The following is a 12,983-nucleotide window of genomic DNA, read 5'->3' as shown; positions in this document are numbered from 1 at the left end:
TCTTTCAGTGTAGTTGGGAAATAAGGGAAAATAAGGCAAGAGCCATAATTAAGTAGCTTCTATGTATGACGTCTTAGATCACTCACTTAAGATACAGTTTGTATCCAGGAAACTCAGTCATGTTTTCTTGTGTTTGTGGCTTTATTGAAATGCTGAGATGTGAGGTTGCCCAAAGTGAGGAGGTCAAAAGAATCTTAGGAACATATCTATATTGTTTTCCACTCCACTGTAACAAATGCAGAAGTGTGCCAGCAACATGTTCATCTTAAACTCGGCCTCAAGCCCACGGCCTTTCTTTGTTAGTCAATGGAATAGCTTGGTTTCATTTCAGTAGGAGTTGCAATCAGTCAAGAGTCTTGTCCATGTGCCCGTCGCAATACCGATTAGCTTGTCTAATCAGAGCACTTTATTTTTTCCCTCTTAAAAACTCATGCTCGTTAGGAACTATAAACATGGCTTTACATCATGTATTATCCTTCTCATTCAAAAAAGTACACCAGATGCATTTGTGTATACGCCTTCTGCATATCATTTATACTATGTATTTATATTTATTTTTTTCACAGATATTTGGGTCTATATTAAAGGTTCTTCTCACTAGCTATATATCTGAACCATGGCAGAATAAAACCACAAAGACTGAAAATATGTGAATAGTAATTTAATATTTTTTTTACAGTTATTGTTAATGATGAAGCTCAGTGTAGGCCAAAGGACCAAAACTTCGGATCACAGTCTGAGAAGATTGTATTGTATGGTTCTGTTGGAAACCCACTCGGCTCCATCAAGACTGTTACCCACTTAGTAGTAACTGTGCAGTAGTTGCAGTGGTTACTACAGTTACAGCAGCTCTTATAGAGACCAACACCTCCCACCAAAAATCTGATCAAGGATAGAAACTGCATTCTGCAGTGTGCCGTCCCCAGGATCCGAGCTGCATTATGCTTTGGCAACTCTTTGTGTAACGTCATCTGGGGGCAAAAGTCAAGCACAATTCTGGTCACACCACAGTGTGAAAAAAAACACAAGCAGCTGGGCATGGGGCTGGGAACTGGATGATCCATCAGTGTTCATTCATTGTTACCTTGGCTCCCATAGGACCTCTGAGCTGAGGAGCCCTCGGGTTGATTGGCAGTTATTCACAGGCAGTCATTTGTGTTACTTATGGTAAAACTCTAGTGTATTTTTTTGTGTTAGGAAAGGCCTTCAAAGGCTTTCGGATGTGCTGCAGTATATGATAATTAATTGTAGAAAAAATGGCAAATACCTATACAATAGAAGCAACAACCTTAAAGAATAGCAGGGTATTTACATTGCAATTACAGACTTGCAGAGTGACAGTTACGAAGAGGTATCTAAAAATGAAACAACCAAAGCAGCATTTAGGGAGTTACCTACAGAGCAAGGCAAGTGCCAAAATCACTTGGGTTTGACAGAAGGGAAAGACTTTACCAATTTTGCCTTACCATTCCTGCAGCTGTGAGACTAACTGATGAATTGCATGCTTTTTAGATGCTATTTACGCAGTTTCTGTGTTGCTGAAAACTTTTCATGTGCTAATAAAGCAATATAGAGTCGTAAGGAAGGCTGACTATCTGTATGTGAGAGACCTTGGTATCCTCCTAAAATGTGTTACTGGTAAGTTACAGTTCATATCTATGTGCTGCTATCTTGTTTCCTCATCAGGTTTGCATTGAGACATATGTATCTAGCTGTCACCAGCGGAGCATTAACACCGCTGTGCGGGCAACCCTCAGCCAAATGTTGAGTGACTTGACTTTACAGTTACGACAAAAGCAAGAAAATATGGTGAGCCTTCTGGCATCAACAAATAGTTCCATGTCCATGGCTGCATACCTTTTTGTTTCTCTGAATGCAGTGTATTGTACTGGCTTGTTGTGCCTTATGGCTTTTACTTGACACTTCCACAATTAATCCTGTTTAAAAGCTTTTTGGGGCTCTCACTCTGTGCCTGCCTCAGAGCAGTCTATCGGAAACACAGCTCTCACGTTGTCAGCTCTACTTGGCTGAATATTTTTCTCCTTCCAGTAAACAAAGGAGGCTCTGTTCTGATGTCAGGCTGCCTTGGCCTTTTCCTTTTCTATTCTTTATTTTGTTTGCTTGTTTTCCTAAGGTTCATTGAAATCCTTTTGCCAAAAGTTTTTTTCATGACAAATATTTACATAAACAAAACAAATTCTCAACTAAGGAATGTATAATTGAGGGGTTTTCTTCTACTTTTTTGTAGAAGGTAGTTTAAGCTCACAAAATTCTTTGCTTAGTTGTTAGCAAAAAAAAATAATTGTATTTATTGTATTATTACAATCCATGAGAGCTGTTTGGATGAAATCCCAGCACATTGTCAGCAAAGCTGTAAATGTTCTGGGTGCGTGTGAAATTACATTGGCTTCTTATATTCATTCGTGCTGCTTTGTATATTATATTATCAAAATTACTATTTGTAAAAGTCAGTTTCTGTTTATTAGGAAATTTTAAGGACTGTAGTTGTACAGATTATTTTCCTTGCATCTGTTTTGGGTTAAGATGATCACTTCTATTTGGGATTATTAGACTGGATTATTTTTATCCTAATGAGCAGCTGTGGAACAGAATTAATTGGTTTACTTAAGCTTATCTTCTGTCTGTGCTAATAGGTTCATTTTATTAGCCAAAATATTTACCAAAAAAACTCACCCAAACCAAACCCAGTAGTTTTGAAATTTCAGTTTGGGTCTGAAAGTTTAATTTTGTTAGTTTTGCTCTTAGCTGAGGAGTAGGTGAAAAGTATATGAGAGCTGGATTTAGTTGCTGGCATTTTGTTGTTGATGCTTGAGAGGAGAATTTGGCTTGACCCCTTTGTGAACTGATTGGAAGAATCCTATATGGCAGCTGAACCAAATGATGTGAGAGGTGGTTTCCATTTCCTGACTGCCATTAATTGTATCGGCACTGTAACATTAATAATGACAATGTGATAAACTCTCTAATGCTCAATTGATTTTGGTTGCTAAGTACTTTGTGAAATCTAAACTGTGCTTTCCTCTCAGTTACTTTCAATGCAACTTACATGCCTAGTTATTACTGAGGTTTTTTAGGACTTACACATCCGAGTTCAGCTCAATGAGATCTGAGTCCCTTAGATCTAAATGATCTTAAGGAATTTTTTAAAGTGTTTTGCAAAAGCTTCACTTAAAAACCTAAGAAACACAAAACCCAAAACAGATAGAGGACATGGATTTGTTAAGAACGTTCTGCTGTTAAAGAATTACTTCTACAGTGTTTTTCTACCCCTTGCACCAATTACACCACCTTTGTCTTTCCTCAACAGACAATTGAAAACCATGACACCTTGCAGAAATTCAAGAGTCAAGGTATTCGTAACACTTTTTTTAGTGACTCCTTCTAATACATCTTTTTTTATTCTTCACTCTTCTTTCATTAGCACAGTGCTGTTTGATGTCACAGCAATTGCATTTTCAGGATTTCTTACCGTCTCCATAGCTTGATGCTCTCTGTGTTACCTGTGGTAGGAACTGAGACATCCGTGTTAGTTCCTGATATTTTCAGTCGTGTCTTCATTTGGACCATGGTAACAGCATTGCATTCAACATAGGAATGAATGATTGTTTCAAGGTGCTAACTTCTGTTATTAAGAAGTTTCAGTGCTCCGGAGAAAGTTTTAGTAAATGGCTTTACTTCCTAAATTGAAGCAGATTCATGGAGCAGGACATGGAATCTGGAAATTACTGTGTTATTGTACTTCAGGCCAGAGACGCGGTTTATGTAGTGGCAGCTTTTGAAAGCGCATCACTAGTGAAGGTCTGTTCGTGCTTGCCAAATGATTGTTTTGCAAGAGAATCTTTTTCTACTCCCATTCTGGCTTAAATTCCAACGTCTTCCCTGATAGGTAAAAATAGTCCCTGCTTTTGACCTTCTTACTGGATTTCTGCAGGAGAACTTGTGTGAATGGAGGCTAAAATCTTTGAAGTATACATGCATCCTCTTTTAAGATCAGAACCTGATCAGACATCAGAAGCTGTGTAGCAGAGACAAACTGCAGGAAGAGATATGGAAATTTTAGCTGCCATGTAGAAGTACTGGAGACGGTCCTTTTTTGTTATTTATTTGTATACTTACTTTATTATCTTAATTGGATTTCAGATAACCTTCTGTAAATGCATGTAAGCAATCAATGCTGTTTCTGGATTTAATACTACTGCTTTTTCATTGTGTGGAGATCACTTTCCAATCTAGGACTTTTCCTACTGCTTCTTCTCTATGAATTTTGGCAGCGCTGCTGATTGTTTAGAAGCTCTGACCAGCTCTGAAAGTCTATGCAGTGAATTGAGGTTGTAATCCAGCTGTGCATATGTAATGCCTCTGATCTTTGTCCTTTTTGGAGGTACTTCAGCTGAGTCTCTTTGTGATGATGTTGTATCTGTCCTCACTGTGCTCTGTGAGAAGCTCCAGGCTGTCATAAAGTGAGTTATTTCAGTTTATAATTTGAATTTATTACCGGGAGATTGAGAGTGTTGCTGATAGGTGTGATTGTACTGTTGTAGTTCTGGGACTATGGAGCAAAACTGTGCTTAAATTAAGAGTTTATTGGAGGAAGTATTGTTCGTGATGCATTAATTTAATCATCAATTGAGATGAGAAGCTAATTTGCCTTCCTGCACACTGTTCAGCTTTAAAGAGCTTCCAGTAAATCTCATCTATAAGTAACTCCCATACAGCAGCAAAATACTTGTTAAAGGAGAATTTTTCTTTTCTGGCTTGAAAGCAACCATTGTAGAGAGAACAACAGTTACAGGAGATGTGGAAAAACCTAACAAACATTTAAGATGCAGAATGAATTAATATGTCCATCTTGGAATGGCAGCATTTATCCAATTAAAATAATTTGCATTACAAAAGCATTCCTTAAATTTAGGAATATCATACACTCTACCTACTTGGAAATGCTTGAGCTTGACTTTTAAAATGCAGTTATTATGGCCAGTAATAGGGTGTTACACTGCATTAAAATACTAGAGTCTCTTGTTGCCCAGTACTGTAACAGTAAATACTTACTCATGAGTTAAAAACTGCTTACTGTGGTGTTCTAGCATGGCTTGACTAATGGTCTTTTAAGAAATGAGCCAAAGAAGCTTTAAGTGTTAGAGAGGTGACAAACCAACTAAAAGCAATGCAAACGTTATACAGTAGTTATTTAAAAAATAGCAATATAGCAAGCTGGAAATACTTTGAAAGTTGTAAAGGAAAAGTAAGTTCTTATTTGAGGATGTTGTTTCTGTATCAGTAAAGTAAGATTTAACTTGCTACTACTGCCAGTTGCAAATCACCTGAGCCGTAGTGAACAAGCCAATCTGAAACTATTTTAAATGTAGCGTAACATTGTCTCTTTGGTTGGATTGTATGTCTCTGAAAGTAGCCTGTGATGAACTCGTGGCAATGGGAGAAATACAAAACAAGCATGCATGAGTACCTCCTTTTATATACTCTACCATTTTCAGGAAGATTATAGCTTAGGAACTACCAGAGCCGAAGACAGCACAGATGTCTTTGTGCACAGTTCTTCTGTAGACTTTCCTCCCATAAGTGTCCCTAATTACAGCAAGATTTGAATGGGAAGAGTGCCTGACTTAGCATTGTTTAATCAGTGTCAGCATTTGGGAAGACAAAAGCGTGTTTCTGAATCTTCTAAAGGAATATTTATTATGGTTTTTTAGTTGTGTGCATAGTTACAGGACAACATGAAGAGATCTTCAAAAGTGTGTATCAAAAAAGAGCAAGTAGCAAAACTAGCTGAACGATCAATTCTTTGTGTCAGATTTTGCCCACATGTGAAGCTATCACCTGATAAATATTGTCCACCAAATGATAATCACTTTGAATTACTGGTTACGAAATATCAAAACTAAACTACCTGATAGGATCTCTCAAAATCACTGGAAGTCTTTAAAAAAATTATCTGCAATCCCAGCTCCCCATTAAACTGTATTGAATTATAACAGATTGGTGCATCCTGTAGTACAATAAGGAATTCAGAGAACTTAAAAATATTCACTGAGCCATGATTTACTTCATGCTTATAATTATGTACCTAGACTATTATTATCTCTAATTATGAGCAAAGCACAGTAAAGAATTCAGATTGAATCTGAGGAAAATTAACAAGCCATCCTAATGAAATTTAAGACCTAACTCCATGAATGAAAAGCCTTTATTTCTTTCAAGGCTAATTGTGGTATCTCCTTCAAAACACTTTGTTGGTAGCAACTTAACTTTCTAACGTCAAGGTCAGTGAAGTGAGGTTTTAGTATTCTATACTGCCTGTTCTAATTTCTTAGTCTGAAGATTAATCCCTCTTTCTGAATTTCAAGCTTATTAGAATTTGGTTTTGAGGGAAGCACAGCTATGAGTGATGAGGAAGAGTTCAGGGAGGTGAATTTTTTTCTCGGGACCACTGGGACTTTGGTGACTCTGGAATTCGTGGCAGCAGTGATATGAACACAACAGCTACGCTGAGGTGTGCAGGAGTGCAATATTCTTTTCTTACCTGCATGAAAATAATTTGGTAGTGAGCGGGATCAGAGTAATCAAGCCTGCAGGGACGTCCTGTGCATTGTAAGAAAAGCTGTCGGGAAAGAAGGCAGTTGTATCTGGAATGTGTGCATCTTTCCAGACACAGGTGTGGACTGTTGTGAGGATAAGGCTGTCACCTCTAAAATATATAACCAGATAGCAGTTTTAAACCATCTATAGCACAGAGTTAGAAATCTAGCTTCGAGCCTTGGGATTTGCTATTTTCTGCATGGGATGTGAAACAGGTACTGCTCTACTTGGAAGAAAATTCATCTACACGAACAAAAGGGATTCAGGCAGTGATGGAAGAGCAGAAATTTCTTGTTCCTTAATTTCAGTTAAGATAAATCCATTCTTTACAGCTTCCTTTACCTACAATCATACATCAGAAAATACATTCCTCCAGCTCTCATCTTGGACCAAAAAAGAACGATTGAATCCTAGTCTTTTTAGGAATGAAAAGCAGAATGTGAGTGCAGTTGGCATGGGGAGCTCCTTTTGTAAGGCAGACTTCAGCCTGCTTGTCTCCTGAATCCACAGCTAATTCTGAGAGTAGGTACAAGCACATTGTACATAACAAGTGCATCAGTTTCAGGTGTCCACAGGATCTTTCATGTTCCTTCTCCTGAAGCTCATGTTGTGTTTATGGTTTGGACAGAGTAACTGGCAAGACCCTGAGAGTTAGCTATGTCATCACACAACTTTCTGCCTGTAGACATTGACTTTTGACCATTGTGGCTGTCACCAAGAAAATAGAAAAAATAATGAGAAGAGAGCAGTCTAAATTCCCTTCAGATTGCTTGAAGAAACTATCCAATAGTCAAGTCTTCTGTTTGTCTCCTTTTCCTCTGTCTAAGGGTTCCTTCCTCCTCAAGTTTTTAGATTGAATTTGAATAATTACTTCTGTTCTCTTCCTCTTTTTTACCACACAGGTTTTTTTTTTTAATTCCTCACTGTGAAATTTGATTAATTAAATCTATTTTCTTTCTATTACAAAAGGTAGTAGATCACTGCATGTGTTCGATACAAAATAAGTGGGATGACAAAGGTGATCACACGATTCTAAATCCATACAAAGAAGCAAAATAAATCACTACTGTAAATTGAGATATAATATTCAAGTGAAAGAACGTAGTTCTTTTAGCAAATTAAATAATCTTTGTTTTAATGTGATGTGAATGGCATCTTTTCTCTTTGCCAGTGACAATCGGCAACTTCAGCTTCTTTACTTGGAGTGCATCCTCTCCATGTTAAACAGCTCCTCCCCCAGCATGCACCAGCACAAAGGATTCACTGATCTCATATGGTGAGTACATCTGAAGACTAATGCAAATATTCAGTTTGTAAGTATAAAAGGACCTTCTCCCCTCACCCATGCAAAGAAATCTGTAATAAATCTCCAGATGTGAGCAAAGCTTGCTGTTAACCTACTATCAGTTCATTCTGTGCCTCGTACAAGATTTGTTAGGACCTCGTGCTCAGCTAGCACATTAAATCCCTGTAGTGAATTGTCACTGTAATGAAGTCTAATACGTTTAGCCAGAACTGAAAATCTCTTGTGCTTTCTGCTATAGTTCAGAATTGTGTGTGGCGTTAAACACACAAACATTCTGCGTAGTGCTGGAGGGTGCTGTAGTGATTCTTACTGGTCTGATGCAGTAATACAAGAAGATAAGCAAAATTAATGTCAGATGGTGTATTCGTGACCAGAAATGCTTATGACCTGCATCATATAAGGACTGAGGCTAAATGGTCTTCATGGTCCTTCCACTATATGAAGAAATACTCTTTTTAATGCACTTCACCAGAAAGGGTTGACGTCTTTAGTGTTCGTATCTACCTCTAAATTGTTTGATAACCATCACCTCAGAAGACCTGAAATAATCCTTTTCCCTTTTCTTGTTTGCAATAGTGCTTTTTTAATAGTATATGGATAACTGAGTTATAGTAATAAAGCAAGAATGTAACTAATATGCAGTTCCTTGCAATCCATGCCCATCCTGTGACCTTGGCATGTGATTGCGTTAAGAAAAGATACATGTGACTGTTAATAGCAAATGTGTTTCTTGTGCCTGGTATTTTTTGAAATTGAAGTCTTTGACTTGGGCCCAATTCTAAGGATGCAACATGTAGAGGTACCCATAACTTCCCTTGCTGTCCCAGGAGAATCAGTGGCTGCTGGACAGGGAGGTCTTCAGGTTGGTAACACTTGGCAGTGTTGCACAGGGACCCTGTGCTGAGGCCTCTGGGAGCTCTAACGTAAGGGCAGAATTCTCTTTTTCATGGCAAACCCATTTCATAAGTTTCTGCCCTTGAATTTCACCCAGCCCTTTGTTTGTGCTTGTGTGACTGACTGTGGGGCCATCCTATAAGCAAGATCACTGCAATGATCTTGGTTAAAAGAAAACACTTCCTATTTTATTTTTAATTTACATCATTTTGGTGACCCAGTTTACACTGCAAATCTACAGGTGTTTGTATTTGTAACTGTGTATCGTGAGGGCAAGCCATCAGGGGCAGGACTTCTTGGAATTGCTGCCAAGGAATAGGCATCCTCCAGCTACATGCTTAAGATGAAGCGTGTGTGGGGAAAACACTAGGAAGACATGAAACAGTTTAAACTGCAAACGTCATTTTGAATACATAGCAGTATAAGTACACAGTAATCCATTAGCTGTCTAGTGAAGTTGTGAACCAAACTGATAATTGTCTTTGTTCTTTACGGAGCTGTTGCCTATATGCACTGGCTGGCATTGTGTCGTCAGTTCTCAACAGAAGATAAAGAAGGGAGCAGACAGAGAAGTTTTAGCTCTGTGTTATTCTGACTGTGTTCTCTATAGTTTGATACAGAAGCACTTTGATGGGACTAGGATGTGTGAGGAATATGTTGCTCTTACAGCCTGTGATTATGCCTGCTTTGAGGCAGGCACGTTTCTTAGGCAGTAAATTGGTATGTTTTGAAGAGTACCTGATTGGAGAAAGAAATGGAATAAGCAAAGTCATTATCTGATGTTTGATTAAAGGCTGTTTTTCATTCTGGGACTTCAGGAAGCCAACCTGTTTTAGCAAGCGTGTTAAGAGAAGCAATGAAAGTTGGGCTGCATAAGAATCTTGAGAAAATAAGATGTACTTACTTATGAGGATGTGTTATTTTTTATGCTGAATCATTACTTGTCCTGGGGTGCTTGTTCTAGGCGCCAGCTGAACCTCTGAGGCATGTGGGTGAAAACCAAGTTTGGGACTGCATTCTCATGCAGTATTTGTCTTTTTAAATTAGGGTCTCACAGACTGAAGTAAAATGTCAAGTGTGTGAGTGCAAAGCTGAAATAATAGCTAATAGAGCAAGGTGCTGAGTTGGTTTTGGCTCCGGTTCCACAGAAGAATGATGTACTGGTGTGGAATCACTTAACTTGAGTGTTCATGCAGAAAGATAGTGGAAGGAAGGATGGTGTTTTTAGTGTATAGTGGCATATGAGGAGTTAAAATGCACAATTTGAGTTACTGTAAAGGGCTTCAATTGTGTTCTCAAAAGCCAGCAAAACAGAGGTTCACAACTAAGGGTGCTTACTAAAATGCATGTAGTGTAAAATATGTGCAGTTCAGTGATGGAACATCAGGCCTTCTAGTTAACATAGATTAGGTTTTGTTTGGTCAGGTTTTTTTAAAGCTCCCAAGTTGGACTGAAGAAGAAACACTTGGCACTAGAAACCTAGAATTTCTACCTCGCGATATGTTGCAGCCAATGAAAGAAGCAGGCATGATATCCTGTCAAAGGCAGCACTGTGCAGCAACAACTTGCAAAATCAGTACCTTGTTTATAAAGCCCCCAAAAGTATTTCCATATGTGCTAGCATGCTGATGCTTGGGAGATGAAAAAAGCCTGATGTAATTTGTTATTCTATCTAACCACTGCTGTTGACTGATCATTAAAACAAGAGTGTGCATCTCATTTAACCGTGGGCTATTTTCAGTCTGTTCCTGTGAGATTATCTTTTTCCAGTTACCATCTGCTGATTTTCTCTTTTTCTCAGGAAGCAACTGTGTCCAGCCCTAGTAGTAATCCTGGGAAATCCAATCCATGACAAAACTATCACCTCTGCCCACAGCAGCATCTGCCTTGAGGCTGATTCACCTTCTTCGGGGATCTCTGATCATGGCCGGGGTTCAGGTTGTTCCTCCACAGCACCTGCCCTCAGTGGGCCCGTTGCACGGACCATATATTATATTGCAGCAGAACTGGTTCGACTGGTGGGGTCAGTGGAATCCATGAAGCCGGTGCTGCAGTCTCTCTATCACCGGATGTTGCTTTACCCACCACCTCAGCACCGAGTAGAAGCCATCAAAATTATGAAGGAGGTAGGATATTGCCCTTTCAGAGCACAGCTGTTACATCAAAGCCTCTCTGACAAATATTTTTAGTTTTACAAAGTCATAATAGCTATATTTGTCTTCATAACGCAAGCTGCTATGGCAACTCCGTCAGTGTTCATGCTGTGGTACTGCACAGAGCAGATCTTATCACTGAGTCATGACTGCTCTTTTGGGTGAGATACAGAAGAGTGATCCAGTTCTCAACTTCTTTGGCATCTTTCCCTACTCTGCTCTTGCTAGAAGGAGACATTCATGCTCACAGTGTAGTATTGCAGGCATTAAAGTGAATATATGCTTTGATTACGTGCCAGGATTTTGAAATACAGTTTTCTTGAGTTTTGTTAGAATAGCCACAAAGAAGCTGCCAATGTCTTAAGTGGCCATGTCAAAACCAGTCCATTCTGGCTTCTTGTCCAGTGCCTCTGACAGCACTAGAACTGGAGTACTGTGAGACTTCTTTGACCAGCAGCTGAAATTGTGGGCTCTTCCATTTCACATGTGTGGCTTTCTTCTCATGTTGTGGAACACGAGGCAACTTACATAATTTGTAGGAACAGTGATCTCTCTTAGAGGATTTTTGTTCTAGCTTTGCATACCTAGGCTGTTCTGTGTCTGAAGATCTCTCCTAACACTACACAGTCACTCACTGGGTTGTTGTCTGAACTGGCAGTCACGCTGGCACTTGTCTTCCTCTAGTTTTAAACAATAGCAAGGTGGCAATTGAATTTTTAGGAAAACTTCAGTCTAGTGTTGCCTTTTTCTGTTTATTAAGATGGGTTTGTTTGTAGAACCTTCTCCTTGTATTCCCTGGTGGGCATTAACAGGATGCCGCCCAGCAGGTTGAGTCAGAAGGAATCACTTTGCTTATCTTTGCATGACTCTGTCATTTTATAACTGGCTGACTGAAAAGAAAGGCCCCCTTTGGTATATAATATAATGCAAGATACTGCTCTATATTTAGGCATAAAGATAGTCTTGTGTGCAGTATCAGTTGAAACATATTCAGTCAAAAATGTAAAGCACTGGAGAACATTCAGTATGTGATTCTTGTTGAATATTCTGCTCTTCTCTATCTGCTTTTCTGCCTTTAAAAGAGGAAAGGTAGCTTTACGAAGTAGAACATTAGTGTGCTGTTTTCCTTTGCTGTGAGAAATTACAGTACTGCCAGGTTACAGAACGCTGGGTTCCAGGGCTTGATATAACTGACTTATTTGTTGTATTTAAATAATGCTTAGATAATCCTCTATTAAATTCTGTTTCCTTTCCTTTCAGATACTTGGCAGTCCTCGGCGGCTTTGTGATTTGGCAGGGCCCTGCTCTTCTGAGTCAGAATCCAGGAAGAGGTCTATTTCTAAAAGGAAATCCCATCTGGATCTTCTCAAGCTGTATGCTTTGTTTCCTCCTTTAGCCTCTTCTCTCTCCTCCTTTAGCCTCTCCTGTGCACACAGGAGACTTAAACAGTTCTATCTTCAGAAGCATACCCAAATATGAGCCAGGTTAAATCTCCCTGGTTAAATAAGCTGTGAAAATGGAAGAGGGGTAAAAGCTCTTACTGGTTTGCTGTCAGTCTGAGCCTGTTTGTAAAAGCATGGGTAACTACCTTGCGGAATTTGCCAGAATACCCAAATATGTTGGTTTACAGCTGGAACAGCTTGTGTTTGGGTCTCTAACCTTGCAGTGGAATAACTGTGTGCTTATTTAGAGGTACATTTCTAAGATGAAGTCGAATGAGGTAATTGAAAATTTAAACATTGTCAGATTAAGCAAGAAGGATTCTCAGTTCTTATAAAGATCATATCTTGCAGATAAGATAATTTTCAGGACACAGATGGCTTTAAATTTAGCTTCAGTTGGGTGTTGAATTTTTTTTTCACTGTAAGTGCTTGTAAGGGAAAATATTCGGTGCATGCTGGTACAAATGCATGGTAACTGTTTCCCTGGTTGGCAGTCCCTTTACAGAACAGCGGTGTCCACATGGGAGACTTAATACTTTGTTCTAATACTAATTGTCTTTCTCAGGAGTA

At 39.0% G+C, this 12,983-nt stretch overlaps 1 protein-coding gene across 1 annotated transcript in view; it reads left to right on the top strand.

Moving 5' to 3' along the window:
- The window catches only part of ARFGEF3 (ARFGEF family member 3), a gene marked incomplete at both ends in the record, with an annotated part of 88,593 nt that overhangs the window by 36,492 nt on the left and 39,118 nt on the right, over positions 1-12,983 (top strand). The window contains 6 exons of the mRNA XM_082481902.1: positions 1,687-1,809; positions 3,329-3,371; positions 4,403-4,481; positions 7,790-7,894; positions 10,620-10,944; positions 12,232-12,344. Of these exons, the coding sequence (XP_082338028.1) occupies positions 1,687-1,809; positions 3,329-3,371; positions 4,403-4,481; positions 7,790-7,894; positions 10,620-10,944; positions 12,232-12,344 (788 nt within the window). The remainder of the gene's footprint in view (positions 1-1,686; positions 1,810-3,328; positions 3,372-4,402; positions 4,482-7,789; positions 7,895-10,619; positions 10,945-12,231; positions 12,345-12,983) is intronic.

The sequence above is a fragment of the Vanellus vanellus genome (assembly GCF_965231255.1).
Source record: "Vanellus vanellus genome assembly, chromosome: 3".
Taxonomy (NCBI): domain Eukaryota; kingdom Metazoa; phylum Chordata; class Aves; order Charadriiformes; family Charadriidae; genus Vanellus; species Vanellus vanellus.
The sequence above is the reverse complement of the archived record's forward strand: the minus strand, read 5'-3'. Positions and strand labels throughout refer to the sequence as shown.